Source organism: Bombina bombina, chromosome 2 (assembly GCF_027579735.1).
Source record: "Bombina bombina isolate aBomBom1 chromosome 2, aBomBom1.pri, whole genome shotgun sequence".
NCBI classification, from domain to species: Eukaryota; Metazoa; Chordata; class Amphibia; order Anura; family Bombinatoridae; genus Bombina; species Bombina bombina.
The window spans coordinates 1,163,562,531-1,163,589,594 of NC_069500.1; the positions used below are offsets into that span (position 1 = coordinate 1,163,562,531).

At 38.0% G+C, this 27,064-nt stretch overlaps 1 protein-coding gene across 2 annotated transcripts in view; it reads left to right on the forward strand.

The window, feature by feature from the left end:
* WDR17 (WD repeat domain 17) overlaps nt 1-27,064 on the forward strand; it is a 343,395-nt gene that overhangs the window by 288,745 nt on the left and 27,586 nt on the right. For both annotated transcript variants that reach the window (XM_053703848.1, XM_053703847.1), the window contains exons 24-27: nt 322-433; nt 1,999-2,140; nt 15,785-15,887; nt 25,271-25,372. In XM_053703848.1, the coding sequence (XP_053559823.1) occupies nt 322-433; nt 1,999-2,140; nt 15,785-15,887; nt 25,271-25,372 (459 nt within the window). The remainder of the gene's footprint in view (nt 1-321; nt 434-1,998; nt 2,141-15,784; nt 15,888-25,270; nt 25,373-27,064) is intronic.

Below are 27,064 nucleotides of genomic sequence, written 5' to 3' on the forward strand. Positions count from 1 at the left end.
CTTCACATGTATAATCTTATTTAGTAGAATCTGGCAATCTGATGTGTGTATGGGGACATATTTATCAAGCTTCGTATGGAGCTTGAATCCCCGTGTTTCTGGCGAATCTTCAGGGGGCGGCGTTGCACCAGCAGTTCAGAAGTACTGCTGGTGCAATGATTAATGCTGACAGCGTATTCTGTCGGCATTTATCGACGTGCGGCGGACATGATCCATGTGTGTGTGTGCGCATAAAAATGTCTGTATTATTATTCATATATTTATAAATCAGGCTGTTCTGTTGATTGATAGGGTGTTGAATAATTATGAGTTATTTTGCAGGGATTTAGCAGCAGATCTTCTCAAAATGATTACTTCAAATGACCTTTTCCTACTGAAGTTGTGTGCATTTTACCCAGGATGCACAACAGAGATTAATGACCTGCATAGCAAAGTAAGTGTGCTATAATATAATGCAGTGTTTTTCAACCAGTGTGCCGTGGCACACTAGTGTGCCGTGAGAGATCCTCAGGTGTGCCACGGCAGACTGACAACAGTGTGACATATTTTTTAAACTTTGCTTGTTTTTTACTCCCAGTGCAGGGGTAGTTTGTAGGAGGCATGGCATAACAGCACAATACATACAGTATGTATGTGTTTGTGTGTATGTGTATATATATATATGCTGTATTAGGCTACAATGTGTGATTTTTTTTTAATTTTGGGATGGTGGTGTGCCACATGATTTTTTAATGTAAAAAAGTGTGCCACGGCAAAAAAAAGGTTAAAAATCACTGATATAATGATTTAAATTGCAAGTATTTGCTAGAATATTCATTAAGTACATTATTAGTGGTGGCCATTTACTGTAAGACAGGTGTATGACCTTCAAACAGTAAAACTACAGAAAAGAATAATAACTAACAGTTTCATCATAGATACCAGAAATATAGAGCAAAAACAAAAGAAAAAAAACATAAGAAAGAAATAAAGAAATAAAGAAAGAAAGATAAAGAATTACACCAGTGGTTCTCAAACTTTTTTCAGACTCTGGTACAATGTGTTAATGCAAATTTTTTGTCATGGCACACCTGTATTCTTAATGACGGACTCTTGTGTAATTAAAAGTTAATTTATAGTTTTTACAATTTACTCTACATTAGCTATATTCAAATTATATTATGATATATATTTTTATACTAAAACATGACAAAAATAAAAAATATGAAAGTGATGACACACATACCACACACATACAACCAGACACATACACACTCATACACACTCATACACCCACACACACATACACACTCATACACCCACACACACATACACACTCATACACCCACACACACATACACACTCATACACCCACACATACACACACATACATACACATGCACATACCACACACACACACACACACACACACACACACACATACATAAACACACACATACATATACACACACATACCACACACATACATACACACACATACATACTGTACATACAAATAAATACATTTTCAAAAATACTGAACAGCAGAAAAATAATGTAAAATATTGGTAGAGTGTTTAAGCTCCATGTAGCAGCCACAACAGCCCACAAAAGAACAATCCTCCAGGGATGTAAAACATTTGTGTGTTTTTAAGTTTATTTTCCAAAAGTTAGAAACAATGTAGGGCAACCTTCTCCCAATTGATAGGTCTGGGAGTAGAGGTTCTGGAACTCCCAAACATCTTTATAGCAGTTATACACAACAATAAATGTTCAAAGGAAGTTTTAAAGGTTCAAAAGTCTTTCTACTCCTTCAGTCTTCAATTAGTGAGGTAAAGCAGTGACTTCCCCACTGCCTCTAAACAGTCCCTCCCAATACCATCAATGAGTTATAGACACTAACCAAGGCATGGAGGATTCCTCTCCCCTCTGGTCTTGTCTTCCCTGCACATCAGCCCAATGACACTGCTCTGTGGTGTGCTAACTTGCATACTGATGTTTTAAAATATTATTTTGCAGTGTAACCTACCAAGTTTGGAAGATTGTGCACAGTTAGCAGAAAGTTCTTATGCAGATGGTGATATCTTCCAGACTGTCAAGTACCATTTGCTAAGTACAGAACCTGAAAAAGCTCTACCAATTGGCATTCAGTTTGTAAAAGGTACTGTATATTACAAAATGACTTATAAAAACTTTATTCTTTGGTTTTAAAACATGTATGTGTGTATATATATATATATATATATATATATATATAACAAAGTGAAAATTCCCTGATACACGGTTGCTTGCAACGCGTCAGATGACGTCACACTCCACCTACACCTGTGTCTCCTGTAACGCCACCAATAAAGGTATGAATTATTACATGTAAAAGTGGAGTATCAATGCTTGTGTAGTGCCAAATTCAATGGGCATTTCATATGGTCTGGGAACCGTGTATCAGGGAATTTTCTCTTTGTTGTTATTCGCACCTGAGAGCGAGCAGCCTGGTCTGCAGACTCAGGTTTGTGTTGGGAGAGGCGCCGACACAGCTTCCCTTTTTGGCTCCTATCTGAGACCTAATCGCTCACATTCTTAGACTCTCAACCCTTTATTGCACATATATATATATATATATATATATATATATATATAGTATATATGTTATGTACCCTTTTCCTTTATAGTTCTGCATAAAATGTTGGTACTTTATACATATTAGATAATAGTTTCACAATCAAAATCTGGAATAATCATTTTACAATGAATCACAATATTTATTGACAATAAAATATTTCTGAAAATGAATCTAGTATTAGAGTGACCTCTGTGCCTCTCTTTATCATCTCATTTTCCCTCTTTCATTCTATCCACTTTAAACATTTTGGTCTAGGTCCATTAAAACTCATTCCGTAAACAAATAACTCACTCAACTTGCTGCAACTGTATTGCTGAAAACTTGTAAAAAGATATGTGTAGCCACCCCTCAATATATTAAAGGTGCCACTTCTATCAGCTGTTAAATGCCAAGGCTACTGGCATCAGAATAATGTTTTTAAAACATCAGAAAACAAAGGGAAATAACAAAGCCTTCTATGAAACACTCTTACTTAAGCACAAAAGTAATCTTCAAGAAAGTTCAAGAAAAATAAAGTAAAACAAAGTGAGAGGCAACCTTAAGGCAAGATACTTTATATGGGCAATAGGGTCTTTCTAAATCCTGCAATGCCAACTCCCTCAATTTAGATGAAAAAGTATGACCACTTCTCAAGTACCTCCCGGGAACACAATAAGCCCCTTGCTCAATCACTATTATAGTAATTTTTCAGACTATATCCTATTGATACTTCATCACAAGTTAGTTGATTGCTCCAAGGACATTGCTTACAAAGGGCTAGATTATGAGTTGCACACTAACTGTAATGTGTAAACGATAAGGGGTATTTTGCATCTCTATGAGTTGAAAGTAAACGCATTAGTTTGAGCACAATCCAATTTAACGCTCATTGGGTTGGCGTGACTTTAGAGCTCTGCTTAACTGTTACGCGAGACAAAAAAAATTGCAAAGCACATCAAAAATACATTTAAAAGTACAGTTATACTTATTATAACTCTGTCTGATAAAACAAAATGAAAAAATTGCATTTGATAGATAAAGGGGCTCAAAGATATGAGGTCTAAAAAAAAGTTTGCAAAGGTCTTTAACATAGAGATACATACATACACATATCTAAATATGTATATATATATATATATATACTGTATATATAGACAGCAGGCAGGCCAGCACTCACGGTTAACATTTCATCCACCCAGGGTGCTTCCATAGTATTGATAGTAGTAAAGAATGGGGATGCACTTGCCAGGATTTCCAAAGTTACCTTTAATGTAATGTTTCGGGGTGTTACAGGACTTTACATCACTCATCCCACCAAGAAGATGAAGTACAAACATAGATATCGCTTGACGTGCACAACCACATACATTGTGTACCTACTCCACTGTACCTTTGGCCTGTTTTACGTTGGGAAAACGACTGATGATTTGAGGACATGAATGGCCAACCACAGATCGTCTATACGTGTGGCCATTCTGAAGGGAACATCGGACCAACCAGTGGCAAGATACTTCGTCCAAAAAAGACATACAGTGATTGATTTAAAATACACTATCATCGACCATGTACCACCTTTATCTAGAGGTGGGGACAGAGGGAAAATTCTTCTGCAAAGAGAAGCTAGGTGGACCCACAGATTGGATACCCTGGCCCCGAACGGCCTAAATGTTCATCTAGACATTGTTTTCTGTAATGTTACACGGCAACTATGTGTTTATTGATTTGTACATGTTTTAGATCTATTCTTTAGTTCTATGACCCTCTTTATACATGTATTTACACTTAGTATTTGTACTTTTCTTTGTTCTTTGCTTATCCTTTTTTATTTACTCTTTTTTCACTTTTCTTTCTTTTTATTTATTTTTCTCCTGGTCCTTGTGTTATTTCTAATTACTAAGTTGCATACTTAGTTGCTTTGGCAATATAGGCTGTACTGGCAAATTTTGCAATGCTTTACTATATATGGGGTTTCCAATACGATACTATGTACCTTTCCCCTTCCCTTCTCTCTCCCCCCTCCCTGGTTTAACTTGCATAGTTTTTCATTTTGCACATGTTTTCCCAGTATGCCAGTATCATCTAGTCTAGGGTTTTATTGCTAACGTATATTCTACTCCTGTTTGAATACTTTTGTACTATTTATCCTGAGGGTGCTCCACGCCCCCTCATTGGCTATCTATGTCAAGCCTCTATACCGGGCATTGCCTGGTTGCGCTGAGCATGCTGATATATATTTTGTACATTAGACGTGCGGTTGCGTGTGGAGTAGCAGCCTGTTGACGTTGTTTATGTTTATTGGTATTTTGACTTTGATGCCTTACGCATACTTTCAGCCCTGCCGTTTGTATATAACATGCCCCTGGGGCTATACCACGTAGTCTAGCCCCTTGATTGGCTCACAAGGTCACACCTCCAGACTGGACAGTATTAGACATCCTGATAGGCCGGCACTTGAGGGGTGCATTGCGTACCAGCTATACGGCTTGTTTACTAATTACTGGCCAATTTTGTAATTATATTATGTATAGTGCTACGTGGTATTGTGCAATTTGACTGATTGTGTTTAATTTACATATTATGCTGTATGTTATTTCTGGGTGATTGGCTTGTCTGTCTGGGGGTTGGGCACTCCTTCATGTTGCAGTACCGTTGATTGGCCATGTCATGCCTTACCCAGTATTGGGGGCGTTGTTGCTAGTTTTAATTGCTATGGCCACTTAGTGTTCACTTTTAGTTAATATGTTTATATGATTAGGTAGTCACATACACTGGGAGGGCAGTGGGAGTCTACACCTGTTGATTACTGATGATTGTGGGAGTGGCATTACAGGTGATGACCTGGAACTGTATCACTTAGGTTAGTTTAAAAGGCACGGAGGTAAGTAGGTTGTGTATTGTTATTTTGTATTGTCTGACGAAGGGGGTAACACCCCGAAACATTACATTAAAGGTTACTTTGGAAATCCTGACAAGTGCATCCCCATTCTTTACTATATATATATATATATATATATATATATATATATATATATATGTGTAAATATATATATATATATATATATATATATATATATATATATATGTAAATTTAATAATAAAATATAAATAAAATTCTATGAGAAGAGCACAGGAATGTAAAATATCAGGTTTTGCAATATAGATTTAACGCGGTCAGGTTAGTACACATGAAAATTTAGCAATCTTAAGGTGAAATATTAAATATAAAATAAATATTACAAATTATTAATCATTCTGTCAAAATATAAATATATTCTATAGATTATTTAGAAAATGTTACATTATATTTTATCCACTCGTGATCAAGCCCAAATTAAAATATATATATATATGTAACTGCCCATTTATACAAAGTTTTATATATCGCCAATAACATACTGAATTCACATGACCAAGCTGTACAGCTGAACATGTTTACTTGCTTTAGGCTGTAACTCCATATGGAAGCGTCTGTAAAGAGCTGATAATATTGGCTATAAGAGGAGCTGCTGTAAGTTTATTGGATCCAACTTTAAAACTCTTCCTGGCGGTTGCCTCGCTTGGAATTTATATGCCTTCTATACAGTAATTACCTGAAATTTACTAAAATTTGAGCTTGAACTTTGCACAATTCAGAGTTTTGCCCCAGTCAGTGGATCGAGCATGGAACCTTCATGTCTGATGAGGCTGATAACATTTTATCCAGCGACATTACTTTAACATAGCAAAACAAATTGGTTGCAGAGGTTTTGTGAATGCAATTATTGTTTTTCTTCATTGCTAGTGGATCTCATTTTGGCAAGCAAGATATCATGTATTGGGGCACTTAACAAAACTATTTATTTAATGACAAGAACCTCCACTGGCAATCATCTAGAAAAGATGGTAAAGGAAACCTTAATGATTTTAAACATAATCTCGCCTTAAAGGATGGCAGCCTAAAGAGCATTAATCTAGCCCTTTGTCTTATTTCAATCTTTTGTTCCTACATTTCTCTCTGTATTCTGTCTTCCCATCGGTATTCTCTCTTCTTTTTTTTCTTTGTATTCTTCTTTTCTTGAGTTTCTTCTCTAAAGCTCATATTCACCTATATTACAAGTTTTGAGCGCTATAGAGAAATTATCGAACGCAACAAAAGTTACGTTATTTCATTTCCTATAGCGCTGCCATTACAAGTTTTCAAACATACGCCTTATGTGTGTGATATTGTTGCATTGAGCTTCATACCGCACACAATCAGAGCGCTGCTGAGACGTGCTTGCACATGATATCCCTATAGACAGCAATGGGGAGAGCCGGCAAAAAAAAAACTGCGATTGCGGAAACAAAAGTTCCGTAACACAGCCCCATTGATGTCTATGAAAAAGACAGTTTAAACCTAACACCCTAACATAAACCCCAAGGCTAAACACCCCTAATCTGCTGCCCCCAACATCACTGACACCTGCCAACAGTTATTAACCTCTAATCTGCCGCTCCTCATATCGCCGCTACCTAAATAAAATTAATAACCCCTAATCTGACGCTCCCGATATCGCCGCCACTAAACTACATTTATTAACCCCTAAACCGCAAGCCCCCACATCACAGCAAGCTAAATTAAACTATATTAACCCCCTAACGTAACCCTAATGTAACCCTAACCCTAATGTAACCCTAACACCCCATAACTTTAACGTAATAAAAATATAGCTAAATTAAATTTACAATGATTAACTAAATAAACCTATTAACCCCTAAACTGCCAGCCCCCCCCCCCCCACACACATCGCAACAAGCTAAATTTAATTATATTAACCCCTAAACCTAACCCCCTTTAACATAATTAAATTAGATCTAAATTAAAATTACAATTATTAACTAAATAATACCTATTTAAAACTAAATACATACTTACCTGTGAAATAAAACCTAAGCTAGCTACAATATAACTAATAGTTATATTGTATCTAGCTTAGGTTTTATTTTTATTTCACAGGTAAGTTTGTATTTATTTTTAGTAGGTAGACTAGTTAGTAAATAGTTATTAACTATTTACCAACTACCTAGTTAAAATAAATACAAACTTACCTGTGAAATAAAACCTAACCGGCCTTACACTAAGACCTACAGTACATAAAATAAGAAAACTATCATTACAAAAAATAAAAAAACTATTGTTACAAAGGAAAAAAATGAAATTTTCCAAAAAAATAAAGATTAATCCTATTCTAATACCCTTAAAAAAACACCCCAAAATAAAAAAAAACCCTACTCTAGAATAAACTACCAAGGGCCCTTAAATGGGCCTTTTGGGGGGTTCTTAAAAGGGCCTTTTGAAGGGCATTGCCCTGATATAAACAACTCTTTTGCTCCAAAAAGAATACAAACACCCCCTAACACTATACAAACCCTCACCCCCCAAACTACCAAGGGCCCTTAAAAGGGCATTTTGGGGGGCCCTTAAAATGGTCTTTTGTAGGGCATTGCCCTGAGATAAACTGCTCTTTTGCTAAAAAAAAAAACACCCCTAAAAATATACATTACACAAAATAACAAACAAATTATCAAAAATTAAAAAAATCCTATTCTATTACCCATAAAAAAACACCCCAAAATAAAAAACTAATCTAGAATAAAATACCAATGGCCCTTAAAAGGGCCTTTTGTAGGGCATTGCCCTAAAGATATCAGCTATTTTATTGAAAACAAATTACAAAGACCCACTAACATTACACACCCCCACCCCCCAAACCCACAAAATAAAAAAAAACTATCTAAAAAACCTAAGCTACCCATTGCCCTGAAAAGGGCATTTGTATGGGCATTGCCCTTAAAAGGCCATTTAGCTCTTTTACTGTCCAAAAAAAATAAAACCCACCCAATAAACCCTTAAAAAAGCCCAACCAGCACTAACCCCCTGACGATCCACTTACAGTTTTTGAAGTCCCGCTTGAACGATCTTCATCCCGGCAAAGTCTTCATCCAGGTGGTCTCTTCAATCTTCATCCCGGCGGCAACGTCCTGATCCAAGTGGCGAAAAGTCTTCATCCAGGTGGCTTTTTCAATCTTCATCCAGGTGGCATCTTCTATCTTGATCCCGGAGGCACGGAGCAGGTCCATCCTGAAGACATCTGGCGCGGAGCTTCCTCTTAATACGGTCGCCGCCATAACACTGAATCTTCAATGCAAGGGACGCAATTCAAGATGGCATCCCTTGCATTCCTATTAGCTGAAAAGTTTAAATCAGCCAATAGGAATTAGGGCTGCTAAAATCCTATTGGCTGTTCAAATCAGCTAATAGGATTTAAGCAGCTCTTATTCCATTGACTAATTCAAATTGAAGAGGATGCTCCGGGCCGGATGTCTTCAGGATGGACCCGCTCCGCGCCAGCTGGATGAAGATCAAAGAGGCTGCCTGGATGAAGACTTCTTGCCGCCTGGAAGAGGACTTCGCCGGCTGGATGAAGATAGAGAGGCCGCCTGGATGAAGACTTCTTTCGCATGGATGATAACTTCGCCGGCTGGATGAAGATCCTTAAAGCGGGACTTCAACAACTTTTTTATTTGGGGGGGGTTGGTTGGGTGGTGGGATTTACTGTTGAGGGGGGGTGTTTGTATTTTTTTTTTTACAGGTAAAAGAGCTGATATCATTGGGGCAATGCCCCACAAAAGGCCCTTTTAAGGGCCATTGGTAGTTTATTGTAGGCTAGGGTTTTTTGTTATTTGGGGGGGGCTTTTTTACTTTGATAGGGCTATTAGATAAGGTGTAATTCTTTTTTATTTTTCATAATTTGTTTGTTATTTTTCGTAATTGAGTGTTTTTTTTATTATTTAGTTAGTTGTTTTTTTGTAATTAGATACTTTTTGTAATTTTTAGAGTAGTGTTAGGATTTTTTATAGGTAATTTAGTTTTATTTAATTTGTAATTAGTTTAATTTTAGTTTAATATATATAATAGTTTAATTGTTAGTTTTAAATTCATTTTTTTAATTTGACAGGTAAGTTTTAATTTAATTTAAGCTAGGGACATTGTAATTTTAATATAAAGCTAGGGGGTCATTAGGTTTAGGGTTTACTAGTTTAAATTAGTTTATTTCGTTGTGGGGGGCTTTCGGTTTAGGGGTTTATAGTTTATTTTAGTATATTTTGTTGTGGGGGGCTTGCGGTTTAGGGGTTAATAGGTTTATTTTAGCGGTGGTGTGGGTGGACTGCAGATTAGGGGTTAATAATATTTAAATAGTGTTTGCGATGCGGGAGGGTGGCATTTTAGGGGTTAATACATTTATTATAGTGGCAACAATGTTGGGGAGCGGCGGAATAGGGGTTAATACATTTAATATAGTGTTTGCGATGCGGGAGGGCCTCGGTTTATGGGTTAATAGGTAGTTAATGAGTGTTAGTGTACTTTTTAACACTTTAGTTATGAGTTTTATGCTACAGCTTTGTAGTGTAAAACTCACAACTACTGACTTTAAATGGTACAGATCTTGTCGTTTTAGGCTGTAACGCTCACTTTTTAGTCGTACCGCAAAACTCGTAATACTGGCGCTATGAGAATCCCATGAAAAAACGTAATTTTTACATCTGTGGTACTGACTTTGCGTTATAGGCTAAAAGGTATGCGGTACAGCTATACCGACAAGACTTTTAATAGCTGCAGTGCTGTTTTAACGTTGAAAATATGACAATATAAGCCGCAACGCAAAACTTGTAATCTAGTTGAATGTCCTTTAATTATTAGCTCCCTAGCCTTAATTCTCTTTGTTTATCATACCTTGTCTTTCTTTTATGTATATGGCACGTATGGGATTTCTTTGACATTCCTACCAGGAGGGGGCAAAGTTTCCCAAACCTCAAAATGCCTATAAATACACTTCCCAGGCCCACCAAACTCACACCTTAGTTTTACAAACTTTGGCTCCTATGGAGGTGGTGAAGTAAGTTTGTGCTTGATTTATATGCTTTCTTCTATGATAAGCGCTTTTAAGCATTCTGAAGCCCAATTCCTCTCAGAGTGCAGTGTTTGTCAGAGGGATGTGAAGAGAGTATTGCCTGTTGATTTTTATTGTTTCACTCATGGGAAATCTTTTCAAGGGTTCTCTGTTATCGGTCGTAGGGATTCATCTCCTACCTCCCTTTTCAGATCGACAATATACTCTTATATACCATTACCTCTGCTTATATTGTTCAGTACTGGTTTGGCTGTCTGCTATATGTGGATGGGTGTCTTTCGGTAAGTATGTATCATTATTTAAGACACTCTCATCTATGTTTGGTGCTTTATGTTTTAATATAAAGGTTTAAATATATGTATTTACTTATATTTGCCATATAGTTTGCCAAATATATTTGTATGTGTATTTCCCTTTGCATTCTAACAGTTTCAGTATGGGAATCATGTTTTAGGACGTTATTTTTTACCTGGGGTTTAGTCTTTTTTCCAATTTGACCTTGCTTTTCCTTATTTTCGTGGGCAAACTAGGCTCGCAAGGGTGCAATAATTCTATTATTTATTGCAACATTTTAATTTCCGGATGTTGGTTGGCACCAAAAAAATTTCATTACTATTTACTTTGTGCGTCATACTTGGCTCCAAATATTTTAGTTTTTTTACCCCACTTCCTTGATGCTTTTGCTCTCTTTATATACTAGAGGGCTATGTTGTTTGCTTTTCTGCCTATTTAGCATATGCATTTTTTTCCCATTTCTGAAACTGCTATATGAGGAAATTGGATTTTTGTTTTATGTTATTTTTTCTTTTACATTTTTGCAAAGATGTCTTAGTCTGATCCTGCCTCAGAAGCTACTGTAGGAACCATGCTGCTTGAACACAGTTCTACCAAAGCTAAGAGTATATGTTGTAAGCAAGCTGAGATTATATCACCGGCTATATTATGTAACAGTTGTCATGATAATCTTTCGCATGCCGATAATGTTTCGATTAGTACTAGTACAGCACCTGTTGTTCCCTCAACATCTAATGTACATGATATCTCTGTTGATATGACAAATTATATTGCTGATGCAATACAGAAGGCTATGTCTGCTATTCCACCTTCTAATAAACGTAAAAGATATTTTAAAACTTCTCATAAGTCTAATGAAATTTGTAATGTCGGACAACATACTGAAATATCCTCCTCTGAAGAGGATCTCTCTGGTTCAGAAGATCCTACTTCAGACATTGAAATTGATAAATCTTCTTATCTTTTTAAGATTGAATATATTCATTCTTTATTGAAAGAAGTATTGGTTCTTTGGATATTTAGGAGTCTGATCCTCTTGATAACAAATCCAGTAAGCGATTAAATTCTGTTTTTAAACCTCCTGTAATTACTCCTGAGGTTTTTCCTGTTCCCAATGCTGTTTCTGATGTGATTGCTAAGGAATGGCCTAAACCTGGTACTTCTTTTAATCCTTCTTCTAGGTTCAATAAGCTATATCCTTTACCAGTGGCTATATTGGAGTTTTGGGAAAAAGTCCCTAAGGTTGATGGGGCTATTTCTACTCTAGCCAAATGTATTACTATTCCTATGGAAGATAGTACTTCTTTTAAAGATCCTTCAGATAGGAAGATTGATTCTTATCTAAGGAAAGCTTATTTGCATTCTGGCTATATTCTCAGGCCTGACATTTCTATGGCTGATGTTGCAGCTGCATCAACTTTTTGGTTGGATAGCCTAGCACATCAAAATGCAGAACCTGATTTGTCTAGCATTAATCGTTTGCTTCAACATGCTAATCATTTTATCTGTGATGCTCTTTTTGATATCATCAAGATTGATGTTAAATCTATGTATTTAGCTATTTTAGCTAGAAGAGCCTTATGGCTTAAATCTTGGAATGCTGACATGGTATCTAAATCTAGATTATTATCTCTATCTTCCCAGGGTAATAATTTATTCGGTTTTCAGTTAGATTCTATTATTTCCACTATCACTGGGGGGAATGGAGTTTTTTTGCCTCAAGATAAAAAAATCTAAGGGTAAATCTAAAGCTTCTAATCGTTTTTGTTACTTTCGTCAGAATAGAGAACAGAAAACCACTCTTTTCCTTAAACACTCTGGTTCCAATTGGAAGCCGTCTTCAAGTTGTAATAAATCCAAACCTTTTAAGAAACCAAAGCCAGCTCCCAAGTCTGCATTAAGGTGCGGCCCTCAATCCAGTTTAGCTGGTGGGGGGCAGATTGAAATTATTTCAAAACATTAGGGCAGATTCTGTTCAAAATCAGTGGATTCAGAGCATTGTCTCTCAAGGGTATTGAATAGGTTTCAGAGTAAGACCTCCTGTGAGAAGATTCTTTCTCTCTCACGTTCCAACAAATCCTGTGAAAGCTCAGACTTTTCTGAAGTGTGTTTCAGATCTAGAGCTTTCAGGGGTAATTATACCAGTTCCGCTTCAAGAACAGGGTCTGGGTTTTTATTCAAATCTATTCATTATCGCAAAGAAAGAAAATTCATTCAGACCAGTTCAGCAAGGTCATTACATGTCCACAATAGACTTACAGGACGCTTATCTTCACATTCCGATTCATCCAGATCACTATCAGTTTCTGAAATTCTCTTTTCTAGACAAGCATTACCAATTTGTCGCTCTTCCATATGGCCTAGCAACAGCTCCAAGAATCTTTTTTAAAGGTTCTCGGTGCCCTTCTATCTGTAATCAGAGAGCAGGGTATTGCAGTGTTTCCTTATTTGGACAATATCTTGGTACTGGCTCAATTTTTTCATTTAGTGGAAATCTCACGCAAATCAACTTGTGTTGTTTTTTCAAAGACATGGTTGGAGTATCAATTTACCAAAGAGTTTCTTGATTCCTCAGACAAGGGTCACCTTTTGTTTCCAGATAGATTCAGTGTCCATGACTCTGTCTTTAACAGACAAGAGATGAATGAAATTGGTTTCAGCATGTTGAAACCTTCAGTCTCGATCATTCCCTTCAGTGGCTATGTGCATGGAAGTTTTAGGTCTCATGACAGCAGCATCGGGCGCGATCCCCTTTGCTTGTTTTCATATGAGACCTCTGCAGCTTTGCATGTTGAATCAATGGTGAAGGGATTATACTCAGATATCACCATTGATATTCTTAAATCCCAGCATTCAACTCTCTCTGACTTGGTGGTTAGACCATCATTGTATTGTGCAAGGGGCCTCTTTTGTTCATCCTTTCTGGACTGTAGTATCGACGGATGCAAGTCTTTCAGGTTGAGGAGCTGTCTGGGGGTCTCTCACAGCACAAGGGGTTTGGAATCCTCTAGAGGGTAAGGTTACCAATCAATATTTTAGAACTCAGTGCTATTTTCAAAGCTCTTTAGGCTTGGCCTCTATTAAAGAGAGAACGTTCCATTCGCTTTCAGACAGACAATGTCACAACTGTGGCATATGTCAATTATCAGGGAGGGACCCGCAGTCCTTTAGCAATGAAAGAAGTATCACAGATACTTTCTTGGGTGGAATCCAACTCCTGTCTAATTTCTGTGATTCATATCCCAGGTGTAGACAATTGGGATGCGGATTATCTCAGCCATCAGACTTTACAAACGGGGGAGTGGTCTCTCCATCCAGATGTGTTTTTTCAGATTGTACAGATGTGGGGTCTTTCACAAAAATATCTGATGGCTTCCGATCTAAACAGGAAACTTCCCAGATACCTTTCCAGGTCCAGGGATCCTCAGGCAGAGATGGTGGATGTGTTAGCAGTTCCTTGGTCTTACCAACTTGCTTATATTTTTCCGCCTCTAGTTCTTCTTCCAAGGGTTATCTCCAAGATCATAATGGAACAATTGCATGTGTTTCTGATAGCACCAACATGGTCTCACAGGTTTTGGTATGCAGATCTTGTCTGGATGTCCACTTGCCAACCTTGGTCACTTCCTTTAAGACAAGACCTTCTGTCTCAAGGGCTGTTTTTCCATCAGGATCTCAAATTACTAAATTTGAAGGTATGGAAATTGAACGTTTAGTACTTAGTCATAGAGGTTTTTCTGACTCAGTGATTAATACTATGTTGCAGGCTCGTAAGTCTGTTTGAAGGAAGATTTATTATCGGGTTTGGAAAACCTGTATTTCATGGTGTTCTCATAAATTCTCTTAGCAAGAATTCGCTTGAAAAATCGTTACACTCTTTGGATGTAGTAAGGTCTTTGAAATACTATGTTGAGGCTACAAAGGATTTCAGGAAGACTTCTAGTCTATTTGTTGCCTTTTCTGGTTCTAGGAAAGGTCAGAAAGCCTCTGCCATTTCTTTGGCATCTTGGTTAAAGCTTTTGATTCACAAGGCTTATTTGGAGGCGGGACAGTCTCCACCTCAGAGAATTACAGCTCATTCTACTAGATCAGTTGCCACTTCTTGGGCTTTTAAGAATGAAGCTTCAGTTGATCAGATTTGCAAAGCAGCAACTTGGTCTTCTTTGCATACATTTACTAAATTTTACCATTTCGATGTACTTGATTCTTTTGAAGCAGTCTTTGGTAGAAAAGTTCTTCAGGCAGCTGTATCAGTTTGATTCTTCTGTTTATACGAAGAACTTATTTTTTGGATTTCATTTCTCAGCAGAAATAGCTGTTTTTATTTTATCCCTCCCTCTCTAGTGGTATTTTATCCCAAACGTCACTAGCTCATGGACTCTTGGCATTTACATAAAAGTAAACATAATTTATGTAAGAACTTACCTGATAAATTAATTTCTTTCATAATGGCAAGAGTTCATGAGGCCCACCTTGTTTTGGTGGTTATATTTTTTTTGTATAAAAGCACAATATTATTTTCCAGTTCCTCTTTTTTGTATGCTTTTTTACTCCTTTTTACACCTCACTACTTGGCTATACGTTAAATTAAGGTGTGAGTGTGGTGGGAGGTGTATTTGTATGCATTCACTAGCTAATGGACTTTTGCCATTATGAAAGAAATTCATTTATCAGGTAAGTTCTTACATAAATTATGTTTTTTTTCTCCCTATAGGTTTCTCATTATTTAATATTATGTATCTAAATTTCTTTTTTACCATGTAGTAGTGTCACTGTACACTCCTACTCATGTACCTGAAGCCATATAATTTAGCAGCACTTTACAAATAAATGATAACAATGTAACAATTATTTGCACCCTTTTCCTATTCTTTTTCGCTATTTCTTATTGTTCATCCCATATAGTAAGGAAAAAGGTGATATATGTTAAAATATGATAAAATAGTAGTGATTTTTTTTTTCTCTTTTCTTAATATCACAGAACAAATTAGCACTTTGGACTGGACATTGGATTCCATTTGTCCCATTCTTGGTCTTCTGAGTTATATACGAACTGAAAGATTAGTACTCCATAAATGTAGTGAGTGAGTATAACTTTGTCTGTTTCAAATAGCCATTGTTGAATGTTGCAAGGTCTTGTATGCAACATGCAACTACCTGGAAAAATAATTAACCTTTCCAATACATTCCAGTCATTTTACATTATGTGTTATGTGTATTCAAGTTCTAATTATAGCCAGCAAGGGCCTGTATTAGGTAATGTATAGGTTTTTTTCAAGCTGATTTTGCTTTATAGACTGACTATTGTGAGGGCACATTAGCAGAAACATCACCATACACAACCTGTGCCTAGGGGTGCCATTGGCTAAGTGTGACCCTGCTCTTTTGTCATGGTAATAATAATAGTAACAATAATAATGATAAATGTCTCTTTTTTTTTTTTTTTGCTCACTTAACCCAAAATACTTTATACATCTTTAAGGCAAATAAATCATCGAATAAAGGCTGTTTTTAAAATACAAAACGGTTTATTGAACTTTTTTATAAGGTATATTCACAATAAAATTATAGCATTGTGTACAATACAAAAAAGGCAAAACTATTTTTACACTGCAGGGGATTCATAAATTAAGCAACCTAGAATTTGATAGAAATAAATGTAGTAATATATTTTACAAATGTTATAAAAAGAATTGGATATACTAGCAGATTTAGAATTTGGTAAACAGAATTAAGAAAATGATTTCCTGAGTGGGTTATCTCACTGTGGAGGTCTATCCAGTTTAGTAAATTTACAAACTGATCTAAATTACTGTAGGTGAACCCAGAAGACGAAATGCCTATCACTGAGCTGTAAACGTCTTTTTTAAATACCTAATCTTTATTTTCCTATTTTTTTTTTTTTATTTATAGTGCTTTTATTTCTCTTTTACACACATATTTATTACAGTAAACACATATAAAGCCTTTCATCTCAGCTTTTTAAAGGGACATTAAACACTTTGAGATTGTAATATAAAATGTTAAATTCTATTCATTAACCAACTTTGCAATGGATAGCAATCTGGTGAGGCTTGGTAAATATTCCTGGGATGGTTTTCAGTTTAATAGGGAGCTAGTATCTTTTTTACACCAAAAAAATAGAAAAGTGTATGTCATGAGATGCAGGACACATGCAGGACACAGCAAAGATGGTACAACTCTAAATTATTGTAGAGCATGGAAACACACATCTGGTAGGATTGATCTCACTAAGTAACTGCCACACAGACAACTGGACCTAAGCCCCGCCCCCAATCTGGTGACGTCACTTCAAGCTCTCATCACATCTTCCCCCTTTTCAAAGGACGAAGTATACTTTTTTTTTCATTTGAATATAACAAATAACAAGGTATACAACAACAGTTTTGTATAGTATATAACAGAAAATATAAACAACATGAATTACATCCTGACTTGAACATTGGGGTAGACTACCCTAGTCCACAGTGACCATGGGATTATTCTGCCCATACTTCCAGTCACTGTTCTAACTAAAGTTAATCCCGATATCGGGCCAGAAGTTTCACCACTCTTCCGCTTGATGTAACTCTACATGAACTGTCCTCTGATACAGAAGAAGGTGATTGAAAGTCTGCTGGAGGCAAAGACATATCCCCGCTGTGATCTTGCTGAGGGGAAGGCACCCCTTTTAAAACAGGGGATCCCACCGGCGTTGGTACTGAGGCATTCAGTTCCAAACTCTCAGGTACAGGCTGAAGATGTTTTTGATTATGGTGTGTAACTGTCCCTCCATCAGTAAGGACTACATAAGACCTTTGTTTTGGAGAGTGTCCAATTACCATAGCAGGCGTCTTCCATTTCTTCTCATCATCCAGTTTAATTCTGACACTTTGTCCCGCATTCAGCTCCTGCAAGGGCCTCACAGAATGTCTCCTGTCGTCCTGAGGAATAGAGCTAGTTAGCTGGAAGACACCCACAGAGGGTAAGGTGGTGCGAATCTGGTGCCCTAGCATCAGCTGTGCCGGGCAAATTCCCGTGGCTTGAATGGGAGTCACCCTATAGGACAGGAGGGCCAGGTGCGGCTCAGATTGCTTCAGAATGAATTTTGTTGTTTGAACTGCCCTTTCAGCCATTCCATTAGCCTGCGGGTAATGTGGACTTGATGTGGAATGTATAAAATCATATTCTCTGCTGAAAGAACTGAACTCTGTTGAAGCGAACTGCATTCCGTTATCACTCACCAACTCCATTAGTATGCCCCACCGGGTGAACAAGCTCTTGAGACGAGTGATAACGGAGGGACTTGTGATTTCATTCAAAGGTGCAATTTCCAAATGCCTGGAATAGTAGTCGATCATGACTAGGAACTTTTTCCCGTGCAGTTGGCACAAATCAGCAGCTATTTTCTGCCACAGGCCTGCAGGCAGCGGAGTAGAAATCAAGGGCTACCTTTTCTGAGTAGGCCGGTGTTCCCGGCAAAAGGCACATTTAGACATATGACTTGCAATGTCGGAACTGATCCCAGGCCACCATACTGCCATAGCTGCCCTTTCTCTGCACTTTTTTAATGCCTAAGTGGCCATCGTGAATCCTGTTTAACATCTCCTGCCTCATGCTGACAGGAAAAACAATGCGGTCTTGGAACAGCACCAACCCATCCAGCTCCGTGAGCTGCGACCTCTCTGACTGGTAAGAACTTAAAGACATCCAGACTGCCCGACTCTCGGGCCAACCTTCTTTTATGTACTTTATAACTTCTTGATTTTCTGTATATCTAAATATGTCTCTTTCTTTATTTGTTCTAGTTTCCCTGAAGAAATGGACTTAGAGGCCAGAACTGAATCTACATACACTTTCACATCCGATTCCATTGAAGACTCTTCAGCAGCAGCCAGCGGGAGGCTGGACAGTGTATCCGCCACAACCAGTTGTTTCCCCGGCACATGCACTGCCTGAACGTTGAACCTGAGCAGCCTCATTAGAAGTCTCTGGAATCTTAGGGGTGTTTTGTCAATATCATAGGAGTTGATTAGAGGGACTAGCGGTTTATGATCAGACTCCAGACTAAATTACTCTAAACCCACTAGGTAATGCTGAAAACGCTCACAGGCCCAAACTGCAGCCAGCCACTTTTTCTCAATTTAGGCGTATTTTGACTCAGCAACCTTCAGGGTGAGGGAACAGTAGGCGATAGGCTGTTTGTTTTCATTCAGCTGCAGGAGGGCGGCCCCTAATCCATAACTGCTCGCATCAGCACTAACCACAGTCTTTTTGGAAGGGTCGTAGAACCCCAACACTGGGGCAGACCCCAGCAGCGACTTGACCTGCATAAAAGATTCTTCCTGTGAAGGTCCCCAGACCCAGGCAACATCTTTCTTTAGCAACTTTGTGATAGGGTATAGTTTGTGGATAAATCTTGAAGGAACCTGCCCACATAATTTACAAGGCCCAATATTTGTCTCAGAAGGACTTTTCATCTGTTCAATAGCACAAATTTTCTCGGGGTCTGGCTTGATGCCATCCTCATTGATGATATGCCCAAAGTAACATAACTCAGATTTCCTAAAATGGCATTTCTCTTTGTTTAACTTCAGCCCGGACTCTCTGATAGTCTGCAGCACACAGCTCAATCACTGATCATGTTCCTCCAATGTAGACCCATACACTAAGATGTCATCCATGACAACTGCCGTGCCCACGTGGTCTCTTAGGAGAGAGCTCATTTCTTTTTGGAAGATTTCAGGAGCAGAGGATATCCCAAAGGGGAGTCTGCAAAAGCAAAACCGACCTACTGGTGTAATGAAGGTAGTCAGTTTGCGGCACTTTAGATCTAGAGGTATCTGCCAGAAGCCGCTAGAAGCATATAATGTAGAGAAGAACTTCGCCCCAACTAATTTCGGAGCTATGTCTTCAAGTGTCGGCAGCACATATCTTTCTTTCTTTACCGCCTCATTCAGCCTTTTCAAGTCTACGCATATGCATACCTTCCTATTTTTCTTCGCAACAGGCACAATGGGGACACACCAGTCAGTTGCTTCAACAACCTCTTCAATAACCCCCATGTTCTTCCTACGCAGAAGCTTCTTCTCCACTTGAGGCATGAGCGGGACTGGAATTCTATGGAGAGTGGTAATGCTGTATGGGACTGCATCACCTTTAAGTGATATATGGACTGGGTTGCAATTCAGTAGGCCCAATTCACCAAACATATCTTCTGAGATCTCATTCACTCTGGCTACTAGGCCCAAACCACAGGCTGTTTTTCTGCTCAGTAAGTTAATGACACACTGACCTCTAATCACATACACCCACATGGGGAATTTCTTTTGCTTGTACACGCATCTGGCAAGAAATTTCCCCACACAATCAATGCGGCCACCAGAACTATGGACTTTTGTTGTAACTTTCACCCGCTGGGGCTGTCGAGGCAGTTTTATGAATGCTGCAAGAGACATTACAGTGATGTCTGCTCCTGTGTCAATCTTAAAGGCATCTTTGGCTCCCATTACAGTAAGAGTATCCCTCCAATCATCTTCTGAACCCGGCCGTTCAACAACAGACCCCACAAAGGACAATTCTTGACCCTCCTGGTCGCTAATCACCTGCATCTCCTTAATATATTCAGTCTTACACACCACTTCAAAATAGCCCATCCTGTTACATTTTCTACATCTTTTGTCTTTAGCAGGGCATATGACACTTTGATCATGGGCACGGTTGCACCGTGTGCATCGGGCATGCTGTGCCCATCCACCTCTGGGCCTATCTGCTGCCCTTGGTCTACCGCTCACACTGTGCCTTTCACTAGCAGCTCTCCTGAACTGCTGCACTTCATCCACAATACTCTCAGACCTCAGATCAGCACTTTGCTTTTTCACCAGTTCACTCTGGCGGGCCACCCTAATAGCCCCATCTAATGTTAAATCAGACTCTAACTGTAGCTTCAGTGAGACTTCAGCATCTGCAATTCCTATGACTATTCTGTCTCTGATTTGCTCTTCTTTAGCAACACCAAACTCACAGAATTCAGCTAGTTCATACAGGCTGCGCACAAATGACTCCACAGATTCTCCCACACGCTGAGCACGTTTGTGAAAACAAGCTCTCTCATGAATCACATTTCTATTGGGCACAAAGTGGGCACTGAGTTTATTCATAACTATTTCAAAGTCAAATTCTTCCCCTTCTTGGAAAGTAAAGGCATTGAACATTGGCTCCACATCTTTCCCCATAGAGTATAAAAGAGAATTAACTTGTACTTCACCACTCTCCTTGTCAAGCTTGGAAGCAATCCTGAAGCGCTGAAACCGCTGATGCCATGTGGGCCAAGCTGCAGGTTAAGAGAAATCAAAAGGTTCAGGTGGGGTAAACTTTGACATCGTCATCGATCAGGAAACAGAAGCGCAGGCAAGAACTTCTGACACCATGTCATGAGATGCAGGACACATGCAGGACACAGCAAAGATGGTACAACTCTATTTTATTGTAGAGCATGGAAACACACATCTGGTAGCATTGATCTCACTAAGTAACTGCGACACAGACAACCGGACCTAAGCCCCACCCCCAATCTGGTGACATCACTTCCCACTCTCATCACAGTGTAGACACATAGGGCCAGATTATGAGTGGAGTGATATTTAACACTCTTCTGCTAGAAGTAAGCTTTTTGCGTGCGTCGGGTTGCGCTTGTACTACAAGTTGAAAGTAAAATGTCTTTGCTTGCGCGATGCTTGTAAAAAGCCAAAGTAAGAATAGTGTGACTGTGTTAACGTATCCCCCCATAGAAGTCAATGGAGCAAAAAAAGTGAAAAAAAATCTGTACCCTACTCACTTGCACATCCAATCGTGTATTCTCAAGGGCACTAAACCGATTTGCAAATATTAATATTTCACATTCCAAAGTTCTCCAGATAAAAGAATGTTTTATTTATTCATAAATACATATTTCTACATACAGTACTGTGCAAAAGTCTCAGGCCACCTTTAGATTTGTTGTTTTAGCAAAGTTTAATGACCATCCATGTTTGTTTTCAGAAAAAAATGGCTTCTTCAGGCAAAAGTCAGTATTATTATTATTATTATCGGTTATTTGTAGAGTGCCAACAGATTCCGCAGCGCTAGTATTTAGCCTCCCTTGGCACTAAGCACATCTTGAGCTCTTTTGGGTAGACTGTCCTGAAGTAATCTTCTGGTATATTATACCAGGCTTCTTTCAGCACTTCCCATAGTTCTTCTTTATATTTAAGTTGTCTTTTATTGCTTTCTCTGTCCAGGTGATTCCATACTGCCGCTATGATATTTAAGTCTGGACTCTGTGGAGGCCAGTCCATGACTGTTAGTGTTTTATCAGCTGTTTTTCTCTCCAAATATGATTTTACTGCATTAGCAGTGTGCTTGGAATTGTTATCATGCTGAAAAGTAAAATCATTCCTAATCAGATGCTTTTCCAGAAGGAATGGCATGATCAATTAAAACCTGTCTGTACTTTTCAGCATTCTTGATCCCATCAATTTGGACAATATTGACAACACCACTGGCAGAATGCAGCCCCAAACCAGGATAGACCCTCCACCATGTTTCACTGAAGGCCACAAGCTCTCATTCTTCCATCTCTCTCCAACTCTTCCTCTCACAAATTGTCGGCGATTGGACCCAAAAATTTAAAAACTGGATTTTTCACTCCATAATACTCTTTTTCACTGATCTTCATTCCAATCATTGTGAGCTTTAGCATATCTTAGCCTTCTGACCCTGTTCCCCTACTGAAAAAAGTGGTTTATTGGCTGCTACCCTTCCATAAGGACCATTCCTTATCAAGCTTCTTTGGCCTGTAGAAAGGTCAACTTGGCATCCCGATGAAGCTGCCAGATGCTAAGCCGGGTCCTTGATGGACTTCTTCCAGTCTCTCAAAGAAGAAACTCAGATTTAGAAAGTTTTCTAGGCCTTTCAATCCTTTTTTTGTCCTTGACCTCTCCTGATTCTTCAAATGTCTTTATAACAGCTTGAATACCACATCTTGAGTATCCATTTTTTTCTGATTTCCCTTTGAAAATGGCCTTGCTGCTGCAAACGTATGACTTTATGTCTGTCAAATTCTGTGATTTTTAGACTTTTGGATGGAATGATGTGATTGAAAGTTGGTCTTATTAGCAAGCTTCCAATGAATTAAACTCATACCACATGTGTATGTAATGCTCAAGCATGTCTTGCACAAACCTGGTGTAATAGACCTTTTTCACAGCAGTAATTTTGGCATGAAATAGTAGGACACATAAAGCTGTTAGCAATGACATTAATTAGGTTTCTATTCTATTTAGGTTTATGAGAGCCAGGTTCCTACTATTGCTCAAGTGTAAGGGGAGGTCACACTAAATACTTTAGCCTATAGAAGCTGTTTTCTTCTGGGGGGGTTCTGTTTTTTAATGCTGCATACAAATATCCTGTGTTTTCTGGTTTTATTCTAATAAATAGACTGATAAATAATATATGGTCATTATACCATTGCTAAAACAACAAATCTAATGGTGGCCTAAGACTTTTGCACAATACTGTATAACTGATGGTATTTTGGTAAAATATATATTGATACCTATATATATATATATATATATATATATATATATATATATATATAAACATGTAGAAGAAAGTGCACTCCAAGGGATCCTTAACCAGGCACTTTTATTATGTATTCACTTAATAAAAGTGCCTGGTTAAGGATCCCTTGGAGTGCGCTTTCTTCTACATGTTTATTTGCCTGCTTTGCTGCACCCAGGGCATTGGATCATTTGTTTGCTTGGAGTGCAATCCTCTACTGATTTATATATATATATATATATATATATATATATATATATATATATATATATATATATATATATATATATATATATATATATATATATATATATATATATATATACACACACACACACACACACTCACTGGCCACTTTATTAGGTACACTTTGCTAGTACCGGGTTGGACCCCCTTTTGCCTTAAGAACTGCCTTAATTCTTTGTGCCAAGAAAATATCCCCCACACCATTACACCACCACCACCAGCCTGAACCGTTGATACAAGGCAGGATGGATCCATGCTTTCATGTTGTTTACGCCAAATTCTGACCCTACCATCTGAATGTCACAGCTGAAATAGAGACTCATCAGACTAGGCAATGTTTTTTCCGATATTCTATTGTCCAATTTTGGTGAGCCTGTGCAAATTGTAGCCTCAGTTTCCTGTTCTTAACTGACAGGAGTGGCACCCGGTGTGGTCTTATGCTGCTGTAGCCCATCTGCTTCAAGGTTCGAGGTGTTGTGCATTCAGAGATCGTATTCTGCATATTTTGGTTGTAACGAGTGGTTATTTGAGTTACTGTTGCCTTTCTATCATCTTGAACCAGCCTGCCCCTTCTCCTCTGATCTCTAACGTCAACAAGGCATTTTCGTCCACACAACTGCCATTCACTGGATAATTTCTCTTTTTCAGACCATTCTCTGTAAACCCTAGAGATGGTTGTGTGTAAAAATCCCAGTAGATCAAAGTCCCTTAAATCCCCTTTCTTCCCCATTCTGATGCTCGGTTTGAACTTCAGCAAGTCGTCTTTACCACGTCTAGATGCCTAAATTCATTGAGTTGCTGCCATGTGATTGGCTGCTTAGTAATTTGTGTTACCAAGCAATTGAACAGGTGTTACTAATAAAGTGGTTATATATATATATATATATATATATATATATATATATACAGGTATACCTCGTTTTATTGTGCTTCGCTTTAAAGCGCTTCACAAATATTGCTCTTTTTACAAATTGAAGGTTTGGGGCAAACCTGTGTCAAGCAAAGTCTTTCAGCGCCATTTTTCTGACATATACTGTATACACATATAAACATAAATACACATATATACACACACCTATATATACACACCATCAGCAAAGATATTATGACTCACTGAAGGCTCAGGTGATGGTTAGCATTTTTTTAGCAATAAAGTATTTTTTTAATTAAGGTATGTACATTTGTTTTTTTGACATAATGCTATTGCACACTTGATAGACTACAGTATAGTGTAAATATAACTTTTATATGCCCTGGGAAACAAAAAAAGTAGTGTGACTCACTATATTGCTATATTTGTTTTATTGCCGTGGTCTGGAACCAAACACGCAATATATATAGTGCTTTGTCTGAAAGTCCTAGACTTTAGTGAAATGTTTAAATATAAATAGATAGTGAAATGTGTAGAGGTATCCAAGATAACTCTAGAAATTAATGAACTGTAAAATGCAAGTCAGATAGCTCTAGAATTTAGTAAAATGTGCAGTGGTATGACAAATAGATTTCTGTCGATGATAGCTATAAGTGTTATTGGAATGTATAGCGGAATTACATTACCAAATGTGTGATAAAATAATAGCTATGCATGGTTAACTCCTTTTTTTGTGTTTCTTTACAGAGTTCGCAATGAACTCCTCATATTATGTGGTTACACTGGTGCTTTACTTGCTATAAGAAGACATTACACCAGTATCGTTCCTGCACTTTATGAGTACACAAGGTAAATCATTATGTTAATGTGTTTCCTGTTAAAGGGACACTGAACCCAAATTTATTTCAGATAGAGCATGCAATTTTAAGCAACTTTCTAATTTACTTCTATTATCAATTTTTCTTCGTTCTCTTGCTATCTTTATTTGAAAAAGAAGGCATCTAAGGTTTTTTTTTTGGTTGAGAACTCTGGAAAGCACTTTTTTACTGGTGGATGAATTTATCTACCAATCAGCAAGAACAACCCAGGTTGTTCACCAAAAATTGGCCGGCATCTAAACTTACATTCTTGCATTTAAAATAAAGATACTAAGAAAATGAAGAAAATTTAATAATAGGAGTAAATTAGAAAGTTGCTTAAAATGTTATGATCTATCTGAATTGCGAAATAAAAAATTTGGGTTCAGTGTCCCTTTAAAGACAACAGAAATATGGAAAACGTAAACCATGTTTAGAATTAGTTATTATAGGAAATCCAAAAAATAAAATCATATAGTTAAGGTACAACTAAAAAGCAGATCTTTATCTGCCAGTAGACCTCTTAATGCTGACCAGCAGATCACAAAACAGATGTAAACCTAATGTGCTTTGCACAAGTATATTACTCACCTCTGCAGTGGCCTCAATTAAAAAGAGTGATTCATCATAACAATATTGGCCCCAGTGATAAATGAAAATCAGTTTCATGATAAAGCTCATATGATGTTATGCTTAGCACATGCATAAAGGAGATAAAAAAAGTATAGCAATCTCTAATATAGATTATGTTTCTAGCCATGGAACAGGCATCAACAGCAAGGGTAATATGATATATTAGTTTAATGTTGTGGTAACATTAAGCACTGCACTGAAGCACTTGCATCTATTCATTTGTACACATACATTTTATTAAAATTATTTAATGATCAATAATTTAACATACTATGTCCTAGATTCCAGCCATACAGCTACAGGAGGCAAATAATATTTTTTCCAACCTCTTAAAAGTTGCTAATAACTTAAGCCAGTATTCCTGTCCACCATCTATAACATACATTCGGCTAGATTACGAGTTTTTGTCGGTAAGGCTTGCGGCTCTAACGCTCCTTTTTTTTCCACCGTTACCTTAAGCCAACGCTGGTATTACAGGTTTTTTTAAACCTGGCATTAGCCGCAAAAAGGTGAGCGTAGAGCAGAATTTAGCTCCACATCTCACCTCAATACCAGCGTTGCTTACGGTAGCGGTAAGCTGGCAAAACGTGCTCATGCACAATTTCCCCATAGGAAACAATGGGGCTGAGCTGGCTGGAAAAAACCTAACGCCTGCAAAAAAGCAGCGTCCAGCTTCTAACGCAGCCCCATTGTTTCCTATGGGGAAATAAAAAATATGTCTGCACCTAACACCCTAACATGAACCCGAGTCTAAATACCCCTAATCTTACACTTATTAACCCCTAATCTGCCGCCCCCGACATCGTCGCCACCTGCATTTTATTATTAACCCCTAATCTGCCGCTCCGGACTCCGCCGCCACCTACATTATACTTATGAACCCCAATCTGCTGCCCCCAACATCGCCGACACCTACATTAGAGTTATTAACCCCTAATCTGCTGCCCCCAAAGTCGCTGCAACCTAACTACACTTATTAACCCCTAATCTGCCGACCGGACATCGCCGCCACTTTAATAAATGTATTAACCCCTAAACCGCCGCAGTCCCA